General features: G+C 40.2%; 1 protein-coding gene across 3 annotated transcripts in view; it reads left to right on the forward strand.

Moving 5' to 3' along the window:
* Positions 1 to 21,707, forward strand: part of Mtus2 (microtubule associated scaffold protein 2) — a 567,575-nt gene that overhangs the window by 178,885 nt on the left and 366,983 nt on the right. For all 3 annotated transcript variants that reach the window (XM_048800772.1, XM_048800774.1, XM_048800773.1), the window contains 2 exons: positions 6,242 to 8,672; positions 14,549 to 14,789. In XM_048800772.1, the coding sequence (XP_048656729.1) occupies positions 6,483 to 8,672; positions 14,549 to 14,789 (2,431 nt within the window). In that variant the 5' untranslated portion in view covers positions 6,242 to 6,482. The remainder of the gene's footprint in view (positions 1 to 6,241; positions 8,673 to 14,548; positions 14,790 to 21,707) is intronic.

Consider the following 21,707-nt stretch of genomic DNA (forward strand, 5'->3'; position numbering starts at 1 on the left):
TTAAGTACCACTGGATCCAATCTCCCAAACAAAAGAAAAAAGAAAAAAAAAAGGCTTTTCCTGTCTTGTGAGTGTTGCTCCTTTTTGGTTTCTGATTTTACTTTTATATTATCAGTCACCCATTAGCAGCTGTTCTTTTTCATGGCTCTTTGTTTTTCTGTCCTTGCTCTGCCACCTAGCTGTGTGACCTTGGAAATGTCACATCTCTGTGTCTCATTTCCTTATCCAAAAGTGAAAGGAAAAAGAAAAACAAAAAGAAGAAAAGAGAATATTAAGACTTATCCTTGGATGAGGTTATAAATACCACTTTACTTAAGTTAATTTTAAATTAAAGTGTAAATAAAGTATAATTGTGTTAGTCCATTTTCTGTTGCTAATAACACAATACCTTAGACTAAGTAAGTTTAAAAGGAAAAAGGGGTTTATTTTGGCTCATGGTTCTGATTCAAGGTTGAGGATTCCTCAAGTGGTGATGGCCTTCTTTCTGAAAGAGCCCGAGGTGACACAGGACATGGCGTGTAAGAGACAGGATATATTAGTAAGTTTTGCATTGCTGTGACCAGTATACAAAAAAAAGAAAAACTTAGAGGAGAAAAAGTTTATTTTACCTTATGGTTTTTAGAGGTTCAGTCCATGACTGGCCTACTCCATAGCTCTTGGCCCAAGGCAGAACATTATGGTGGAAGGGTGTGGCTGAGGAAAGCCACTTTACATGACATACAGGAAGCAGAGTGTGTGTGTGTGTGTGTGTGTGTGTGTGAGAGAGAGAGAGAGAGAGAGAGAGAGAGAGAGAGAGAAACTGACTGACTCTGACTGGGGGAGGTGCTAGGGACAAAATATAAACCCAAAAGACACACCCCCAGTAACCTACTTCCTCCAGCCACACACTACCAGCCTACAGTTATCATCCAGATAATCAATTCATTTAGATTAAAAACAAACTAAAGAAAAGAGAAAATTAAGACCTATCACAACTATTAGGTTGCAGCTCTTATATCTAATCATTACTTGTCAACATTCCTGCATTGCCTCACACCAGAGCTGTTGGGGATTTCTCATATTCAAACCATAAAATTCCATCCCTGGCTCCAAAAGCTCTTGCCCATCTCACAGTGCAAAATTAATTTAGCCCATTTTCAGGAATCCTCATAGTTTTAACAGTTCTACCATTGCCAGAATTCTAAGTTCAAAATTTCATTTGAGACTCAAAGCAAACTGTTGCCTGTGAGCCCCTATAAAGATCAAGAGCAAGTCACATATATCCAAGATATGATGCCATAGAAGAAACATTTCCATTCCAAAAGGAAGAAATGAGGCATAGAAAGAAGGGAGAGGACTACAGCAATACTGAAATCCAGCAGGGCAAACAAGTCCTTTAGTTCCATGTCCAGCATCTGGGGCACATGGCATCATGATGTTCTCTCCAAAGGGCTTGTTTAGCTCCTCCTCTATGGTCTTGCTGGTTGTAGCCCACATGGCCTCTCTCTTGGCTTTCCTTAGCATGTGTTGCACATTACTCACATCTCTTAACCTCGGGAATCTGCATTGCAGCTTCAACTTCTCACATCTGCATGCATCACCCTCTTAGGGGCTTTCTACAGGGATTCTGACCCTGATAAACTTTGCCTAGCCTCCCAGGCCTTTCTTTGCAGTCTCAGTGGACACCTCCATGACCCTGTAACTTCATCATCCTTTATTCCTGCAGAACCAGCACCACATGAATGACACCAAAGTCTGTTGTCATGTCAAGCAGTAGCCAAACCTCTCAGAACCATGGCTGTAGTGACCTCTGAGTGCCTGGAGAGCATGTTAAACAACTTCCTAGTTTGCCCTGGGTAAGCAGAATGTCCCCATGGTCTCTTCTCAAAGAAATTTTTTACCTTTAAACACTTGAGCCTGCTATTAGTATGATCTTGCCAATTCCAGAGATGTCCTCAGGCCTTCCTTCATATTATCTCTGTGTAAAGTACTTAGCATCTTTTTAATGGCTATAATCTTTTCAACACCACATCTTCTGTGTTACCTACTTTACATGCACTTAGTTTTTCAAATCTTTATGCTTTACTTTCTGTTCCTCACAGTAAATTTGGTAAAGGTAAAAGCTTCCAACAATATCCATGTCACCATCTAAATGCTGTTTCCTTAAAATTTTCTCTTCCAGATTACTTAGTCCATTGCCTTTAAATTCAGCCTCAAAGAAAGTCTCAAGATATGGGCAAAAGGTAAACAACTTCTTTGCCATAATGCAACACAGATGACCTCTAGTCAAATATTAAATAGAGTCTTCTTTCCTCTTGCAACCTCATGAGCCCAGTCTTGACTGTCCATAGTCCTATTGGAGTTCTGGTCTTTTGAGCTCCCACCAGAATCACCCATTAAGCTCCACTTACAACACTCTGAGGCTTCTCTAACCTTAATTTTCAAAATTTTCCAAACTCCTCTAAAAACCTATTCCAAATGCTCTGAACCACATAGGTTAGTCACAGCTATGACGCCACTTCCCAGTACCAGTTTCTGCTTTAGTCAACAGTCCATCTCTTTTATCAAGATAGTCAACAAGAAAAACTCAGAGGAGGAAGAGTTTATTTTGATTTATGAATTCAGAGTTTCAATTCATAGTCACCTGACTCCATTGCTTTGGGGCTGAGGTGAGACAGAATATAATGGTGGAAGGGCATGGAAGAGGAAAGCAGCTCAGCACATGGAAACCAGGAAGGGAAGATAGAGAGAGGGAGAGAAGAGGAAAGAGCGTGGGGGGTAAGTGTGCACCAGGGACAAAACATAAACCCAAAGCATGCCTCCAGTGACCTACTTCATCCTGTTTGCCTACAGTTGCCACCCAGTTAATTCATTCAAGTGAATTAATACCAATTAGGTTCCAGTGTTCACAACCTAATCATTTCACTTCTGAACATTCTTGCATCATCACATACAAAAGCTTTTGGGGGACCCTAGCTCCAAACCATAGCACTGGGAGTGTGCATGTGTATGCCCTGGTCTCTCCCTCTTCTTTTAAAGTCACAAGAATTCAATCACTGGGGCTCAATCCTGATGACCTTAACTAGTACTACTCACTTCCTGAGTCTCCACCTCTAGACACCATAATTGGATTAAGTTTCCACCTTCTTAATATCTCACAATGGGGAAGAAATTTCAACATGAGTGTTAGAAGAGAAAAACCATAGCAAATTATACAACTGTAATTTTAAAATTAAATTTTACACATGTCTCTCTATTGAGAATTATTCCTGGCCTCTGGAAGGTTTACTTTCCCACCCCCTTATTAATGAGCAATAGTTACTGTCTACTGATCAAGAATGTCTATGATGTAACTCTTATAAAATTAATTTTTCTAATTTTTTTCTAGCAAGACACTGATTTATCCCTGCTTGTCACTTTCTAGCAATTATATTGTGCCTTGTGGTTCATGATATTCTGTTGTTTCTCCCTGCTGAACGGAAATTATTTCTTTCTCCCAGCTGGGACAGTTCAAACCAGAGAGCCCTTGGCTTCATGTTTATATGTCTCTCCGCAGAGAGCCCTGAGGGGCTGCCTTTTTGTGTAAGTTCTTGCTCTCCTTGGGCTTTCTGGGACACTCATTTCCTAGCCCAGAGAGCACAACATTCTTTTAAATAGCTGTCTTATCGATTTGCGTACATGCTGTTTATACTCGTGCCCGGAGGATGTGTGTACCTTCAAGGGAAACATATTCAAAATTTAATAAATAAACAGGAGTTGTAGAGAATCTGCTCTGCGTCAGGAAACCAAGACTGGGATCAGGTATCAGCCCCTTGTTTGAGGGTCAGTCTATATCTGGGGGTGCCACTGGCTTTCTGAAGATAGGTCTGGGAGGAGAAGAAGAATGAGGGAGTGTGGATGATGAGGACCACAAGGGAGACATGGAAAGAGCAAATGAGCAGCACGGCAGGGAATGAAAATGCACCTGTGCATGTACATGTGTGTGTGTGTTCCCCAGGATCCATGATCACATGGACATGGGAAGAGAAGGAAAGATCAAGACTGGTATCTTAATGTTTCTTAGGGTGAAGGGAAAAATAGACAAATTAGAAAAATAAAATCTGACCAGAAAAATCCAACAGCTTCTAGGGAAGAATTTCACTTAGGTAAAATAATACATGCTTAGGTGTCACTGCAAAAGAAATGAATGGGGGGAAAAAAGAGAGTTCTATCAGCCACAGGGATGCCCATGGTAAGATATTAAACCAGAAGTTCATCTCATAAGTTAGGGGGCTGTGATGGAGAGGGATACTGGAGTACCTGCAAGATCTTTGAGTTGGGTGAGGGGTTCTCTGGTGTTAATTGATATAGTTGCTCACCCTTATTTATAGGGGATACATCCAGAGACCCCTGGTAGATGCTGGGAGCTGCAGATAGTGGCAAAGCCTATACTGTTCTTTCCTACACAAATTATGTGACAAAATACCTGAGAAAAAACAACTTAAAAAGAAGAAAGATTTATTTTGGTTCACAGTTTCGGAGGTTTCAGTCTCTTGACCCCATTACTTTGGCTGGTGGCAAGGCAAGACATCCTAGTGGCAAAACCCTTGACAATGAGGAGTTATATGTGGTGGAACAAAGTTGCTCACTTCATGGTGGCCTTGAAACAAAGAGAAGTAAAGAAGGAAGGGACCAGAGACAAAACATATCCTTCAGGGACACACCCCCAATGATGTACTTCCTGCTAAAGTTCCCACCACTTCTCAACAGTTCATTAAGGTATGAATTCATCCATGGATTAATCCACTGATGTGGTCAGAGCCCTTACAGCCCAATCACCTCCCAAAGGCCGACCTCTGAACACTACTGTACTGGGGACCAAGTCTTCAATGCATGAACTTTTAGGGACATTTCAGATCCATAAGAAATGCATACTCATAGTAATATTTATCTTATAAATTAGGCCCAGAAAGAGATGAACAACAATGAGTGATAATAGAATCATTATAACAATATATTGTAATATCATTTATGAAGATGTGGCCTTTCTCTTTTTTTTTCCTCTCAAAATATCTTCAGAAAAGGTAAAGTCAATTACCTAGAATTTCAAATGGTTTACATTTGCCAGTTTCTCTCTCTCTCATACACTTTGCTAAATTGAGATTATATCATTATTCTACCCCCTAAATTTTAAAGCAAATATTTTTCCAAGAACAGAGGTAATCTCTGAATAATCAGTGTTATTGGACACTGAGCATTAATGTTGATAAAATACTGTCACCTAACGTACAATCTGTATCTAAGTCTCTAATTGTTCCAATCATGTCCTTTGCTAACAACAACAAGAAGAAACCCAGGATCTGCTTGCATTTTGGGGGTCAGTTAGGTTAGTTATTTTGTGAAACACCCTCAATTTAACTTTGTCTGATTATTTCTTTTTGATTAAATTCAGACTGAACATTCATGCAAGAGTACTACTAAGGTGGTATGAAGCACTGAAAATACCTCACGGCAGGAACACATGATGTCTATTTCCATTATCAATGGTGTTAAATTTGATCATTTAGTTATGATGCTGTGCACCAGATTTCTCTGTTGTATTGGTAAAATTTCTCTTTTGTGGGAAATAAGTTAGTCCGGGGGATGATACTTTGAGATTCTATGAATATCTTGTTCCCCAGTGACATTTTACCCTTTGTTTCTACTGTCTCTCTGTGTCCTGACTTAGATAATTATTGCTCTGGTGATTACCAAATAGTGGTTTTTCAGATTCTGTAATTTTCTATGCATCAGTTGATATTCTTCTCTGAAGAAGAACCTTTCTTTCTCCTCTACATTTTCTAATCAGTATATGCTTGTGGATTTTTAAAATATTTAAATTTAAGACAGTATGCATTTATTTATAACAAATTTCTGACATTTGTCATTTTTTATAATTTTTAAATTTGTTTTACTTAGTTACACATGACAGTACTATGATCTTGACATATCATACATTTGAATCAGATGGGATATAATTTCTCATTTTCCTGAGTGTACAGGTTGCAGAATCACATTGGTTATGCAGTCACGTATATACACACATTTGTCATTTTGAAGTTTCTCTTTTTCCATATTTGGCCAGCAGGAGCCCGTATCAGAAAAGTTTTTGAAAAAAAATTATCAAATGAAGGAAAGAACAGTATGAAGTGAGGAACACATCCGTGCTTACCCTGTGTTCCCCCAAGTATCTCTACTTGTTAATCTAACACGAATGCATTTTTTTTTTTTAATTTCTCTCTAGGTCTCATGGACTAATTGGCTTTCGTTCAGCAGGAACCTAACAGACAAGTCCTTCTGCTGTGTATCAAGACAATGCTTGGTTGAAACACTTCTGAAAATGATCAAAGCTGTGTTGCAATGTGACATTGTCAGAGGAGGACAAACAGCTTGAGAATTTCCTGTTAATCACATCACAGCTTGAAGGAAGCCCCTTTCCATCAAGCGGGACTGCATGGCCAGCAGTCCCCACTGAAGGGTTGACAATGAGTGTCCCAGCAGCTCCTAAGAAATCATGTTTCAATCAGTTGCGGGACAACAGAAATGGTGCGAAGAACAATAATGAGAGCATCCTAAGTCTGGGAGATACAAATGCCAATCAAATCATGTTGGAGGTCAGCTCCTCTCAGGGTGAGTCCGAGACACATGACCTGGTGGATGAAATTGGAAATGCAAATTCAAGTGGGCCAGAACACCACACCCACTTCCTTAAGGAACCTCACCAATATCAGGGCTTTGGGAAAGGACCTCAGGCTGCCTCCACCAATTTGAAAGATTTTAAACTTTCTCCGACCATCCAGAGGGAGATACATGAAGAGCACACAATGGAGAGAAGCACAGATATCCTGCAGAACCCTCGGAGTGTGCAGGGACCAAGTCTGTCAAGTTGGAGGACTGTAATGGGTGAGGCTAGTCTAGAGGTTCTGGCTAAAAGGGATGTTGAAATTCCTAGGCACATTCCCAAGGATAAGTTGGCAAAGACCCTGGACAATGAGGAATTGAAAAGGCATTCTTTGGAAAGAGCTAGCAGCTCTGCAGCTGCATTTGGGAGCTTGACTCTGCAGCATCAGCAGCCTGCACAACTGGATGCCCTTGAGCCCTGGGGTCATGTGCCTGGGGGTGGAGAAGGGCCACAGAGGACATTGACTGATCACTCTCCAGGGGCAGCTTTCCTTCCAGCTGATAATACCTCAGAGGGAAAGAGTGTACGTCCTCCTAAACCATCTACCTCAGAAGCCAAGGAGACCAGTCCCTCAGAGACCCAGACAGAGGGGGCACACAGACTGAATGTTTGCCACGAGCACGCATCACGTGCTGCCCATCCAGACCCTGCTCTGAATTCAACTTTGTCATTGAAGGAAATCTTGAGTTATCCAGAAGCACAATTAGGTCAGGGAAAGGGGGAACCAAAGCTGGAACTGAAATATGTTCAACCCAGGACCGGGCAGGAGCCAAAGTCGACCCAGGCAGGGGGTCTGGGGTGTCGCAAGGAAGAGAGTGTGTCACACCAAGACAGAAAGGAGTCACGTGGAGAAGCACACAAAGAAGCCATGTTTGCAGTTAGCAACGCTTCAAATAGCAGCCAGCACCATCCTGGAGGGGGAAGAGGCAACAGCCAGGAGAAGACAGGAGTCGGTGCTGGGATGGAGGATCTTTTCCAGATCAGCCCCAAACAGAGTCCTGCTTCCTTGGAAGTGGCTGGAAATCTTCCCACTGGCAAAGTATCACCAAGTATAGGTAAGAAGTTGAAGGAAATGACATCCAGCAACTTTTTACCCGGTGATGGCCACGTACCTTTTGTTCCTAACGATCTGACGGACAGCAAGTCCTTGGATGTCAGCGAGGAGACAAAGAGGATGGGCAGTGGGAACAGGGAAAGGACCATGGTGTTGGCCTCAGATCCTTCTCCCAGAGAGAGCAAAACGGAGTCCCCGAACCCTCAAAGCAGCTGCCTAGAAGCAGGGGGAAAAGAGACCACAGTACCCGTGGTGGAAAATGGGAACCTTCCGGAAGATGCAGCCAAGAGTGAAATCACCCCATCAAAAGCAGAGTCAAGTCTCAGTACCCCGGCTCCTCTCCACCCAGAGACAACTGTGAACACGACCCACCAGCCCACGCCACCCAGTAGCAGTTTTCAGGACCTTGGTGTGTTCAGTGTGAACGCAGGGTCACCCTCAGCAGTCCCACCCGCCACTGACAGTGTGCGGCTGCTCAACACATCCCCAAAAGTGCCTGAGAAGAACACCTGCCCCAGTGGGATCCCTAAGCCTGTTGTTGCACCTTCCAAGGACACACCTTCCTCAGAGGAAGGAATGGAGAAGCATCAGGTTGAAAAAACAGAGGAAAGGACAGACGTGAAGCCCGTCATCGTGCCCAAGCCCAAGCCTGTGAGGCCCAAGATCATCACCTACATCCGGAGGAATCCACAAGCCCTGGGCCAGGTGGACACTTCACTGGTCCCTGTGGGGCTTCCCTATGCCCCACCAGCATGTAGCATGCCTCTTCCTCAGGAGGACAAGGTGGCAAGTGGAGACTTTAAGCCATCAGCTAACCTCTATGAGAAATTCAAGCCAGACTTGCAGAAGCCAAGGGTCTTCAGTTCTGGACTGATGGTGTCTGGCATCAAGCCCCCAGGACATCACTTCAGTCAAATAAGTGAAAAGTTTTTGCAGGAGGTAAGAGATTGTCCCTTTGATATGACCTATAAGTTGTGTGTCCGAAAGTCTTCAATGAAGACTTTTAGGTGTTTAATACATCATGAAAACAAAATATCCTCTCTAAGCAAGTTGACAATGTTCATGGATATACATTTATAGAAGTCAATGCTTTTAAAAAAATTTCTTAAAAAATATTTATATTTTTTAGTTGTAGATGGATACCATACCTTTATTTTATTTTATTTTTTATGTGGTGCTGAGGATTGAACCCAGTGCCTCATGCCTGCTAGGTGAGTACTCTACCTCCAAGCCACAACCCCAGCTCTGTAGTCCATGGTTTTGATGGGAGGAGATCATCTAGAGGAATGGATCGTTTTGGCTTGAAAAGTTGAATGTCAAGATGAGATGCACCCACCATCTAAAGAGACCCATTTAAATTTCACCTAGTGTGATCCATATGAAATTAGATAAGTATGCATTTAATCTGGTTTCTGTGTTTAAATAAGTGAGCATAATTCTGTCAACCAGGTTAAAGCAAGAATGAATTCAAAGTAATTGGATTCTCTTCAAATTGAACAGATATCCTCTGATGGAGAGTATTTCCATTTTAGGAGAATCTCCTGTTCATACATGTGAAGAACATTGGGAATGAGCAGAACATAATGTGATTTTAGTTTGTTTTTAGTAAAAATGATTCTGACATTTAGCTAATTGTCTACTGTGTCCTGGGCCCACATACATAGTCTTTGTCAGTCTCCACTAACTCTTACAGTGATTCTCTGGAGGTTGGTACAACAGTGTTTATCATTGTAGATATGAACATGTGGACTTGGGGGGGGGGTGTAAACCATTCACCTAAGGCTACAAATCAAGGACAGCACTGAGTCTCAAGCCTGTGCAGTTGCAAACTGCTCCATGCTATTCCCATCCGTGCCCAGGTGCTATGGTGAGTTATCCTTGAAGACCTCAGAAATCTGCTGAAACAACCTCTTCATGGGAGCCAGGGTTAAAATGTAGGTTATCAGATCATCTTCTTTCTAACATTCTCCAGGGTTATCCAGGACACCTGGAACAAAACCCAGAACCTGTAGGATGGCTTAGCCTTTAGGATGTGCTTCTTGTGGCTGCATTACCTGCCTACCCAGCCTCCTCACCTTCTACTCCCTCCTCACTCTGTTGCCTCTGGTCCTTTGTTCATCCTTCTGCTTGGAACGTTCTCCCAGTTGTCCAAGTGGCTCTCTCCCTCACTTTCTTTAGGTCTGTGCTCAGATGTCATCTCATTGAACAATCCCCCCACCTTCTCTCTGAATCCATGTTCTTTGGTGTATTTATTCCCATAACTTTCCTCTGTCTGACATACAGTTATTTCTGCACTGAGGAGAATGTCAATTCCACAAAGTGAATATTCTTTTCAATGTGTTGTTCCCTACTGGTTCTCAGAATTTATAATGGTGTTTGATGTAAATGAATGCTCAAAAGATTTTGAATGGGGACAGAATGTAGCTCAGCGGTAGAGCACTTGCTTAGCCTGTGTTTGATCTCCAGGGTTCAATCCCTAGCACCACACATACACAAATACTGAATGGCAGTTCATTTATGAGCTCCATATGTGTCTGGATCCAAACAATAATACACTAAGACTAGAAATAGAATGATTGAGTCCAAGGCTGGACTCCAACTTGATTGAAAGTGCTGACATACTTAAAGAGTACTTCAAGAATGCAGGCTTGCACAGTGTTGTCTGCATGGCCTCCTATTCATTATGGGCCTTTCCTGCACTGACCCTGTGACATCATATTCTAGCCAAGATGACCCTTGGGTCTGGCTCTAGGCAGTGGCTTCTCACTAACGTTGGACCAACTGCTATTCTGGTTTTGTACATCAGTCTCTGAATTTGGTTAAGGTGAGTCATTCTCAAGTTTTCAAATACTCATCCACCTGGGCCTCCAAGGCCAGCCTCATGCTCTGCTGCCGGGCACTCCCACCAGCCCCTGGGAGCTGACCCTCCCAAGGCCTGCAGGCACCTTCTTCTCAAAGTATCTCTGCAGACATTCCATGAAAGGACCTTAGATTTTTCTCGCCAAACATGCTCACGAGGAAAACTTGATTTGGAGATGAGGACAAATATCCTGGTACTATCGGCAATTCTTTCTCAGGGGCCTCTTGTTTTTCTTCTGTATGTTCCTTTTCTATGTTGCTTCTGTTTTCTCTGAAAATAATTACCATAGGCATGTTTTTCCCCCAAAACCATTTTCTTCCTTCCTCCTCCAGAAAGCTGGAAGGAGAAAGCCTTGAGGGAGTGGGAGTATGTAGACGTGTGTGGCACTAGTGGTTCTGAGGGAGAGACCCTGTTGAAGTGCTGAAAGCCTCCCAGCCTTGTGCCAGGCACACTCTCTGGGGACCATTTTCAGCTGTAATCAGAGCATCCATGGCCGTGCAGTCCCTTTCTTCAGGCCTCGGTATGCAGCAGGGAGCCCTGGGCACCTGGGCATTAACTCATTTCTGTGATAATTCTCTTTAATCAAAAGTGGGGAGCGGCCTGGCCCTTGGGCACTTGTTCCTACAGCTGCAACTTGACGGAACCCAGCAGGCCCAGCGCAGGGAGATCCAAAGGCCACCCTCCCCTGCCAGTGTGCCCTGAGCTCTCCTCCAGTGACTCCATTCAGTCGCTGAGAAAAGAACATATTTCTGACCAGTTGCAACAGAAATGCTTTTCAATGATTGAAGCCATATAGTTTTTGATAAAGTGGGAGAATCTTAAAAATAAAAACCCAAACTAGCTTCATGTTTTTCCATTATTATTGACAGATTTCCCCCCAAGTTAGAAAGTTTGTATAAAGACAGAGAAATCCAGAGTAAGTGCTCATGTGAGAGAGTCTCTTGTTGGTTGGCAGAAACGGCACAGACATTGAAAGTTTCCAGAAGTGACTTCTGAGATTATCACGTCAGGATAATGAAATATGCTCACTTGTTTATACCGGTCTGTGCTTTAGGCTCTCCACAGGTCCCAGGGACACTCTTCCACTGGTGATTTTAAGGGGAAGGGAGGTGGGAAGAAAGGACTAGGAATTGGAAGGACAGGGGAAGGTGGTGTCTCACCGTCTGCAGATATGCAATGCAGGGTGGGTCCCCTCGCCACTCCCTGGTTCCACCTCATCTCTGAGGGACACCATTATGATCAGGGCTCTCCAGAGAAATAGAACCAATAGGAAATTTTATGTGTGTGTATGTGTGTGTGTGTGTGTAAGCGTCCACAGGAGAGAGAGATCTGCGTACATGCACATACATGTACACAGAATCTGATTTATAATCAGCCCTTCACACGCATGGGTTCCACATCCTTGGATTCAACCTATGGTGAATTGAAAATATTCAGGAAGAAATTGTATGTGCTAAAAATGTGCAGAGTTTTTTTCTTGTGACTATTCCCTAAAAATATATGAATAAAGCAATGTTTACATAGTATTAACATTGTGTTAGGTATCATAAGTAATCAAGAGATGGATTAAAGCATATGGGAAGTTGTGAGTAGGATATATGTAAATAGTATACCACTTTATACAAGAGACTTGAGTGTCCATGGATTTTGGTATCCACAGTGGGTCCTGGACCCAGTCTCTTTCAGATATCAAGGGACAAATGTATTTAAAGAACTGTCTCACGTGACTGTGGACGATGGCATGTCCAAATTCTGCAGACAGGCCCGAGAGCCAGCAGCCTGGACACCCAGGAAAGACGTGGTCCCTCAGTTTGAATTTGAATCCCCTCTTCTTCAGAGGAAGTCAGTCTTTTTTAGTTAAGGACTTCAGCTGATTGGATGAAGCTCACCTATGCTGTGAAGGGTGATCTGCTTTATTCAAGGTTTGCTGATTTAAATATTAATCTCATCTAAGAATTATCTTCACAGAAACCCTTAGTTGGTCGAACATTACTGGGACTCCGGGGCTCACCCAAGTTGAAAGATTATATTAACCATCACAGGCACCTTCTCCCTGCCCCTGACCCAGTGGTTGCTCAGGGAGGCCTCATTTACCCTGTCTCTCCCCAGCCACAATCCCAGTGAACACGGGGTGTGGGAGCTAGGAGGGGGACAATACAAGAAGAATGTATTTGCTTGCATACCTTGATTTTAGGAATTTGTTTGAAATCATACGGTTCTTTCGTTTGCTTTCAAAGTTCTTTCTCTAAAAACCTCCACTGGAGAAGAAGGGAAGGGCAACTGTTGGCACTGATGTCTGTGTTTACGACAGTGCCGGGTGCCCTGTTATGTTCTGTCAGTAAAGATGAAAGAAAGGAGTATGAAGCTTTTTGTAGATTCCCTTGTCTAATTAAAAATGCATAAACCAGGCATCTAAGGCACACTTTTCGCCTTTTTGAAGAATTTATGCTCTTACCAGAAATAAATTACCCAATCAAATGACAGGCATTGAAGTTATCAAAATCATAAAAGTCATTCTGGAGTGAGAGTGCGGTGGATTTTGACCTTTGAAAAGTGTCCAGTTCCAAAGAACTGAGTAATTATTGAGAACAGAATATTTTAATACTGAAAACCCTACTGATGTGGGTTGGAATTGATATTAATTCCCCATGAGAGCACCTGCTCAAAGCAATGAGCAATAGGGCTCAAAACTTAGAAATTAAAATTTAAAAAAAAACAGAGGGTATAGGAATATAAGAAAAAAAAAGCTAGAGATCAATAGTGAGAAAGTAAGGACAAAAATTTATTAGACAGCAGATATAGATGCCCTTTCTCTGGGATATAATTTACTAGCCTGAGTTACATACATCTATCTGCTCTAACAGTCAAGCATAGTTTGCAATGTGATTATGATAAAAGCTTAAACACTTAATCTTTTGTTTCAATAATGCCAGTTTTCAGGAGAACTTTATTTCAAACATTAATGAAGTATCACACTAAGGGTTTACCTCTTCAACAGCTTGGATCAAATCTTTTATAACCCTTATTAAAGAATATTGTTAAATGTTTGTGATTCTTAAATAGATAGACATTTGACACATAAAATGCATTGTGATTTTGAACACAGTTAACAGATGTATCTTTTCATGTATTGCCCCTAGCACGTTTTTTCCCCCATTATAACTTAAGAAAATAAGTATGTAGTTCTGATTCTTTTTTCCCCGTTTGATTTAAAGAAGAAATGGACTGGGGATTAGCTCAGTGGCATAGTGCTTGCCTAGCATATGCAAGACCTGGTTCTATCCTCTGGATGGCAAAAAATAAAAATAAAATAAAGAAAAGAAACACCAATTATGCCAACAGACATTGGAAAAACATGATTGCTTTATAAATGGTAGATACCTACCTACAAGTTGTATTCCAGCCCAAACTGGTAAGTATAGGAAAAGTAACAGTAATATCATGATTTCTTTATTTTTTCCAAATAGCCATTTCTCCCTTAATAACAATGCACATTTTGTTTTATACATAGCCAAGTAGAGACAATATAAATTAATAAATTGTATCTACTTATTTTAAGACAAAGTTATATTCACAATGGTACCTTTACTCCACAGGTGTGGTGAAAGTTTCATAATTTTGTGAGCATTTGCTATATTCTTGTTTCACTGCCATTATTTATTTAAAGATTGAATACTGATTCCAATTCCAGTGATTTTGTAACTATGGAATTAAAGATTATAGAGGGAGTTCATATTTTCTCCCAAAGGAATATAGATTCCTAGAACAATCCAAGAGATCATCTAGTTGTCAACTTAGGCATGAAGATGCCGAGGCTCAGAGACTGGAAGAGATTTGCAATCAAGCAGCTCAGTGGCACCAGAGTGGATATTGTTTGAACCTGAGTCTCCTGAACCTGTTTAGTGTCACACTGTGGTGTGAAGATCCTGACTGAGCTTTTAATCATTTATTGTAGGTGACAGACCACCCTGGAAAAGAAGAATTTTGTTCTCCTCCCTACACTCACTACGAAGTCCCTCCGACTTTCTATCGGTCAGCCATGCTTCTGAAGCCCCAGTTGGGACTGGGTGCCATGTCCCGCCTGCCCTCTGCAAAGAGCAGGATTCTGATAGCGAGTCAGAGGTCTTCAGCAAGTGCCATCCACCCACCGGGACCCATAACAACAGCTGCCAGTCTCTACAGTTCTGATCCTTCAGGTAACGGTCCAACAGTTCCTGCCTTTTCTTAAAAAATGTGGTTACCTTTGAAAATGGGAATGCCTCCCATCCCATAAGAAGAACCTTTTCCTGCTCATCCATTTGTCAGGAGATGCAGACATTTGTTAAAACTCATCTGTTGGCAGCTGCTGTCTTCTGTATCACCTTTACAATGCCAGCCCTTATCACCATCTCCTGGCTTCCTATAGTTTCTCCCTTCTCTAAAACACCCTGTCGACCAGGGTTCAGAGGCTGCTTCTGCCAAGGGACAGGTGGTAAATATTTTGCCTTTAGGGTCAAACCCCTGTGTCATAACTACTTAAAGCTACAATTGTAGCCTGAAGGCAGTCCCAGGCCATATGTGAGTGAGCAGGTGCAGTGTCACTTACAAACAAGGTATGGGATGGATTGCCCGTCCTCAGTTGGCTGTAGTTTGTTGGAGAGATCTTCCTAGGGTGCAGCACTAGCCACCTCACCCTTCCACCCATTCACCAGTCTTGAAAGCCCACATTTGCTTGCAGAGAAAGCCTTTCCCAGCCCTCAGCTCCTGTACTACAGCAGTGGCCAGTGGCCAGGTCTCTCCTATGCTTCTCTGTACTCCTTTGCTGTCCTCTGCTCCTGTGATTTCCTCTAGGATTTATATATTATTCTATTATAGAAATAATACATTACATTTGTCAAAAAGTTTGGGTATGGACAAATATGACAAACATAGACCAATATGACCAAATTCTAATATAGACAAATAGGAAGAAAAACATCCTGCTTACATTATTAGAACCTGGCTAGTGTTAACATCATGGAACATTTTCTTATATCTTATTGTATATTAGATATTATGTTATAGTATGTTGTATATTATACTATGTGGTATATAAGTTTGACAAGTGTTATAAAAATCATGGAAGAAAATGTTTTGAGAAATTGTAACCAGAAGACTCATGTGAGTCGCAGGTGCTTCATGGTAGCCTCTTGGAGGAAGGAAGAAGAGGGTTGGCTGGCGGGAAAATAAAATTTATTTAATCATTTTCCAACTACCAATGGGGTTCTGCTTATTTACACTAGTAGAAATAATGCTAACATTTCCATTTTTGTATATAATTATTTCTCTTCATTTATGTTGTTTTCTTGGTACAAATGATCTGAAGTTCCTTATTGAATAAAAGTAGATCTGAACATTCTTTTAAAACCAACAAATTTTCTAAAAAACTTGCAACAATTATTTTCATGCTGGTGCTTCTTCAGAGTGCTGTTTTCTTGTCATATCCTTGCCAGTATTGAGCATTATCATCATTATTATTGTTTCACTTCTTTTGTTTGAGAAGAAAGTTTTCTTCGTTTGCCATTGTAACACTTTATATATCATCCATCATTTACTGAGGAAATTACTGACTGTCTTAATGCTTTTTTTTAAAGTTCTGTATTATTTTTATTGATTCCTGTTTTTTATTAGTGGATTATAGCTATACATAATGGCAGGGTTCACGCTGACATTTCATAAGTGGATATAACAAAATTTTCTCCATTTCAGTCCTCAATGCTGTCCCCTTCCCTTACTTCCTCCTTCCTCTGAGCCCTGTCCTCTATTCTATTGGTCTTCCTTCTATTAATTAATTAATTAATTAATTAATTAATTTTTAAATTGATTTAAGGAAAATAAATGACAGCACAATGCATTACAATTCTTATTACACATATACAGCACAATTTTTCACATCTCTGGTTGTATATAAATATGTTGACACCATTTATTTTTTAATTGGTACATTATAGTTATACATAAAAATGAAATTCACTATGATATATTCCTATGTTTGCATAACTTAATTTGGTCAGTTGCATTTCACAGTTTCTCCCCCTTTCCACCCCTATTCCCTCTCTTTAATCCCTTTATTCTACAGTTCTCTCTTCTATTTTCATGAGATTTCCCTTTTTAAAATTTCTCATTTCTCTTTATTTTCTGTGTATGAGAGAAAACATTTGACCCTTGACTTTCTGAGTCTGGCTTATTTCACTTAGTTTGATGTTCTCCAGTTCCATCCCTTTACCAGCAAATGACATAATTTTATTCTTCTTTATGGCTGAGTATTCCAAGGAGGGGGAGAGCTGGGCCATATGGAGATTCCATCCTAGTCTTTTGAGGACTCTACACACTGCCTTCCAAAGTGGTTGTCCTTGTTTGCAGTCCCACCAACAGTGCATAGCATACCTTTTCCCCTACTTCTTCTCCCACATTTGTCATTATTTGTGTTTTTGATGGTTGCCATTCTACCTGGAGGGAGATGAAATCTCAGTATAGTTTTGATTTGCATTTCCCTAATTGCTAAGGATGTTGAAAATGTTTTCATATATTTGTTGGCCATTTGCATTTCTTCTTTTGAGAAATGTCTGTTTAGTTCATTTTCCAATTTATTGATATGGTTACTTGTGTGGATTTCTTTCTCTCTCTTTTTTTTTGGTGTTAATAAGTTCTGTATGTTTTCTGGATATTAATCTCCTGTTGAAAGAGTAGCTGGCAAAGATTTTGTCCTATGCTGTAAGCTCTTTCTTCACTTTTAATTGTTTCTTTTTCTATGCAGAAGCTTTTTAATTTGATGCCATCCCATTTAATGATTTTTGGCTTTTATTTCTTGAGCTTTAGGAATCTTATTAAGGAAGGTGGTGCCTATTCCAGTATGTTGAAATATTGACTCTCTATTTTCTTCTAGCAGTTGCAGTGTTTCTGGTCTATTTCCTAGGTCTTTCATCCACTTTGAGTTGAATTTTGTGCAGGGTAAGAGATTGAGATCCAGTTACATTCTTCTGTATATGGATAGCCAGTTTTCCCAGCACCATTTATTAAAAATGCTATCTTTTCTCCAGTGTATATTTTTGGCACATTGGTCGAGAATCAGATGACTATATCTGTATCTACATCCATCTCTAGTCTTCTAGTCTATTCCATTGGTCTTCATGTCCATTTTTACATCAACATCATGCTGTGTTTGTTACTGTATAGCCTTGTAGTATAATTTAATATCAGGTGTTGTTACCAGCATTATTCTTATTGATCTGGACTGCTTTGGTTGTGCTGGGTCTTTTATTCTTTCATATGAGTTTTAGGAGTGTGTTTCTAGTCTGTGAAGCATGTCCTTTGGTGGGGATCATGTTGAATCTGTATATTGCTTTTGGTAATATGCTATTTTGACAATATTAATTCTACCTGTCCAAGAGCATGGTAGCCCTTTCCATTTTCTAAGTTCTTCTTCAATTTTTTTCTTTAGTGTTTTATAATTTTCACTGTAGAGGTCTTTTACCTCCTTAGTTAGATTTAATAAGTCTTTTTTTTAGGCAATTGTGAATAGAATTGTTTTCCTTATTTCTTTCTCAGAAGATTCATTATTGTAGTATAGGAAAGACTGATTTTTGTGTGTTGGTCTTGAATTTGCTACTTGGCTGAATTTGCTTATCAGTTCTAGAAGTCTTCTGGTGGAAATTTTTGGGTCTTCTAAGTATAGGATCATGTCATCAGCAAATAAAGGTAACTTGACATATTTTCCTATTTACATCCCTTTAATTTCCTTCTCTTGCCTGATCGCTCTGTCTAGAGTTTCAACAACTATATTTTTAATATTTATTTATTTATTATTATTTTTATTTTAATATTTTTGGGAGTATCAGAGATTGAACCTGGGTTGTTTAAGCCTCATCCTGAGTCCACTTATTATTTTTTATTTTGAGACAGGGTCTTGCTAAATTGCTTAGGGCCTTGCAAAGTTGCTGAGTCTGGCTTTGACTTGTGATCTTCCTGCCTCAGCTTCCCAAGCCACCAGGATTACAGGTGTGCACCACTGTTCCTGGCAAGAACTATCTTGAATGGGGTGGTGACAGTGGGCATTCTTCTCTTGTTCCTATTTTAGAGGAAATTATTTAAGTTTTTCCTCCATTCAGTATGATGTTCGATTTAGGTTTATAGTTTATATATACTGCTTGATATTAAGGTTAAGTTCCTTCTATCCTTAGTTTTTCTAATGTATTTAACATGAATGGGTACTGGATTTTGTTGAAGACTTTTTCTGCATCTTTTGAGATGACCATGTGATTTTGGTCCTTATTTCTATTTATGTGATGAATTACACTGATTTACGTATGTTGAACCAACTTTGTATCCTTGAAATGAGACCAACTTGATCATGGTATCCAATCTTTTTAATGTGTTTTTAAGTACAGATTGCTAACATTTTATTGAGAATTTTTGTGTTTATGTTCATCAGGGTTAATATTCTGTAGTTTTCTTTCATTGATGTGTCTTTTTCTGGTTTTGGTATTAGGGTTCTGGCTTCAAAGAATGAATTTAGCAATGTTCCCTCCCCTCCTATCTCACGGAATAATTGGAGGAGGGTTGGCATTAGTTCTTTAAAAGGCTGTTAGAAGTAGGCTGAGAATCCATTTGGGTCTGGACTTTTCTTTGTTAGGAGGCTTTTTATTCCTTCTTCAATCTCATTGCCTGATACTGGTATGTTTATGTTTTTTATAACCTCCTGGTTCAATTTGAGTTGGGTAGATTATATACAGAGAGAAATTTGTAAATATCTTCTAGATTTTCTAGTTTAATGGAGTATAAATTTTCAGAATAGTTTCTAATGTTCCTCTGGATTTCAGAATTGTCTGTCATAATATCTTCTTTTTCACCTCTGATTTTGTTAATTTGGATCTTCTCTCTCTCTCTCTTTTGGTTAGTTTGGATAAAAGTTTATAAATCTTATTCATCTTTTCAAAAAACCAACTCTTCGTGAATTGACCCTTTATATTTTTTTATTCTCAATTTCGTTTATTTTATATCTAATCTTATTTTTTCCCTGTTTTCTACTGGCTTGGGAATGGGTTTTTTTCTTGTTTTTCCAGGGTCTTAAGAAATAACATTAGATTATTTATTTGGATCTTTCTTCTTCTTCTTTTTTTTAATGTAGGTACTCAATGCTAAAAGCTTTTGATTTACACCTGGCTTAATAATGTTCAGAGTTTTTTGATATTTTGTATCTATTCTCCTTGTGTCTAAAAATTTTTATTTCTTCCCTGATTCCTTCTGAGACTCATTCCTTGTTCAAAGTGTATTTATTATTCAATATCCATGTGCTAGAATTAGTTTTGTTTTTATCTTGTCATTGATATCTAAATTTCAAGAGTCTAGATGTTACCTTGTTTTTTTTTGTATTTGCTAAACTTGCTTTGTGTCCTAAAATATGGTGTATTTTGAAGAAGATTCCCTGTGTAACTGAAGAAAGTTAATTTAGTTTTTGATGAAATGTCTAGTAAGTCTATTTGATTGATTATATCACTTTACACATTATCATTTACTCAAGTAATCATTGAGAGTCTTAATTTTTTTACAAGAATTTCTATTAAAATCACACGGACTAGCCATGGTTCCATGATATGTGGACATTGTATGGGCTTTCCTGTTGCAGGGTGGTATGACTCAATTATGTGATTCAGTTACTCACGTGGCAGTGGTTCCTGAGGAACTGTCAGCACCTAGTCCAGGTGTGAAGACAGAATGAAAATAGACAAAAATCTTGCCCAAGTAGAGATTAAATTTTAGAATGGGGAGGGGGCAGGCTTTTAAAAATTTAATAAATTAGATGGCTGATTGGGAGATAGAAATAGTATCACATAAAGTGAAACATTAAAGACAGGGAATAGAAGGTTTGGGACGAGAAGAGATATTGCAATTTTGAATAGAGTGGTTGGAAAAGACCTTCCTGAGAAGGTGAACTTTAAATCAATCTCCAAAGTAAGAGAGACCCCCATGGATGTCAGGGGTATTGCATTCCAGGCAGAGGGAGGAGCCAGAGCAAAAGCCCTAGGGGGCAAGAATGGCAGGAAAGTGGAGCAGAGTGAGTAATAGGTGAGTGGCAGGAGATGAGAATAGAGGGGATTGGTTTGGGGAATGTGGGGTGTACAGGGCCCAGTGCTATTGTAGGGATTTGAGCTGGGCTGGCATGACCAGACTTTAGTTAAGCAGGATCTCTCTTGTTGAAGGCCGACTATAAAGGCACAAAGGCTGAAGCAAGGAGAATGGTCAGGAGGCAATGTGGTGATCCAGGTGAGAGAGGGCAGGACCTTGAACCATCCTGCCATGAGAGAGTCAAAAAAAAAAATGGAGTTTCTCGCCGACTAGATATGGGCCATGAGAGAAAAGGAGCAATGTAGGGTGACAACAGGGTTTTACACCTGAGCCACTAGAAGAATGCCATGCCACATAGAGAGATGGAAGTTTAGAAGGACAGGCAACAGCCAAGTTAGGACATGTGAAAGTGGAAATGCCTCTGGTCATCGTATACGAGAAAGTACTGCATCTCTGGGACTAGAGCTGAGAAGTCAGGATCTGGCTAGAGATTTAATAGTGCTAGTGGTCAGCAGGTAGTTGGCATTTACAACCATGATGGTCCTCTTCACTGGCTGGCCGCTGCACCTCCATCATTAACCTATAGATATGATGTGAACTTGAATTATGTGCCTCTGAAATAGTATGACATAACACACGTTAATAGTTCTATTTTCTACACAAAATGTGGAAAAACTTCAGATCCCTAAAAATAAACTTAGTTGGGATTCATTTTGCAATAGTCAAGGATTTAAGAATAGACCACTTGCATAAAAATACCACTAGCCAGCAGAAGCAGACAGATGGAGTTCTTCTGAGGCTGGCTTATTTGTATTCACACATTTATGGTCAGGGTGACACTTCAAAGTTCAGTTCGGTTCTGGAGATACACATGTGAGGGGCTCTCTTCTCCCTGCTCCTTCAGGCTCCCAACTCTTTTTAGGGCTTCTGTGTGTCTTAATTCAGAGAACAGAGTGTGCCCCCGTGAGTAATCATTGGAGGTTAAGAAAATCTAACATGAGGACATGGAAAATGTCAGATCCCTTCTTAGT

This window comes from Marmota marmota, unplaced genomic scaffold (genome assembly GCF_001458135.2).
Source record: "Marmota marmota marmota unplaced genomic scaffold, marMar, whole genome shotgun sequence".
Lineage (NCBI taxonomy): Eukaryota > Metazoa > Chordata > Mammalia > Rodentia > Sciuridae > Marmota > Marmota marmota.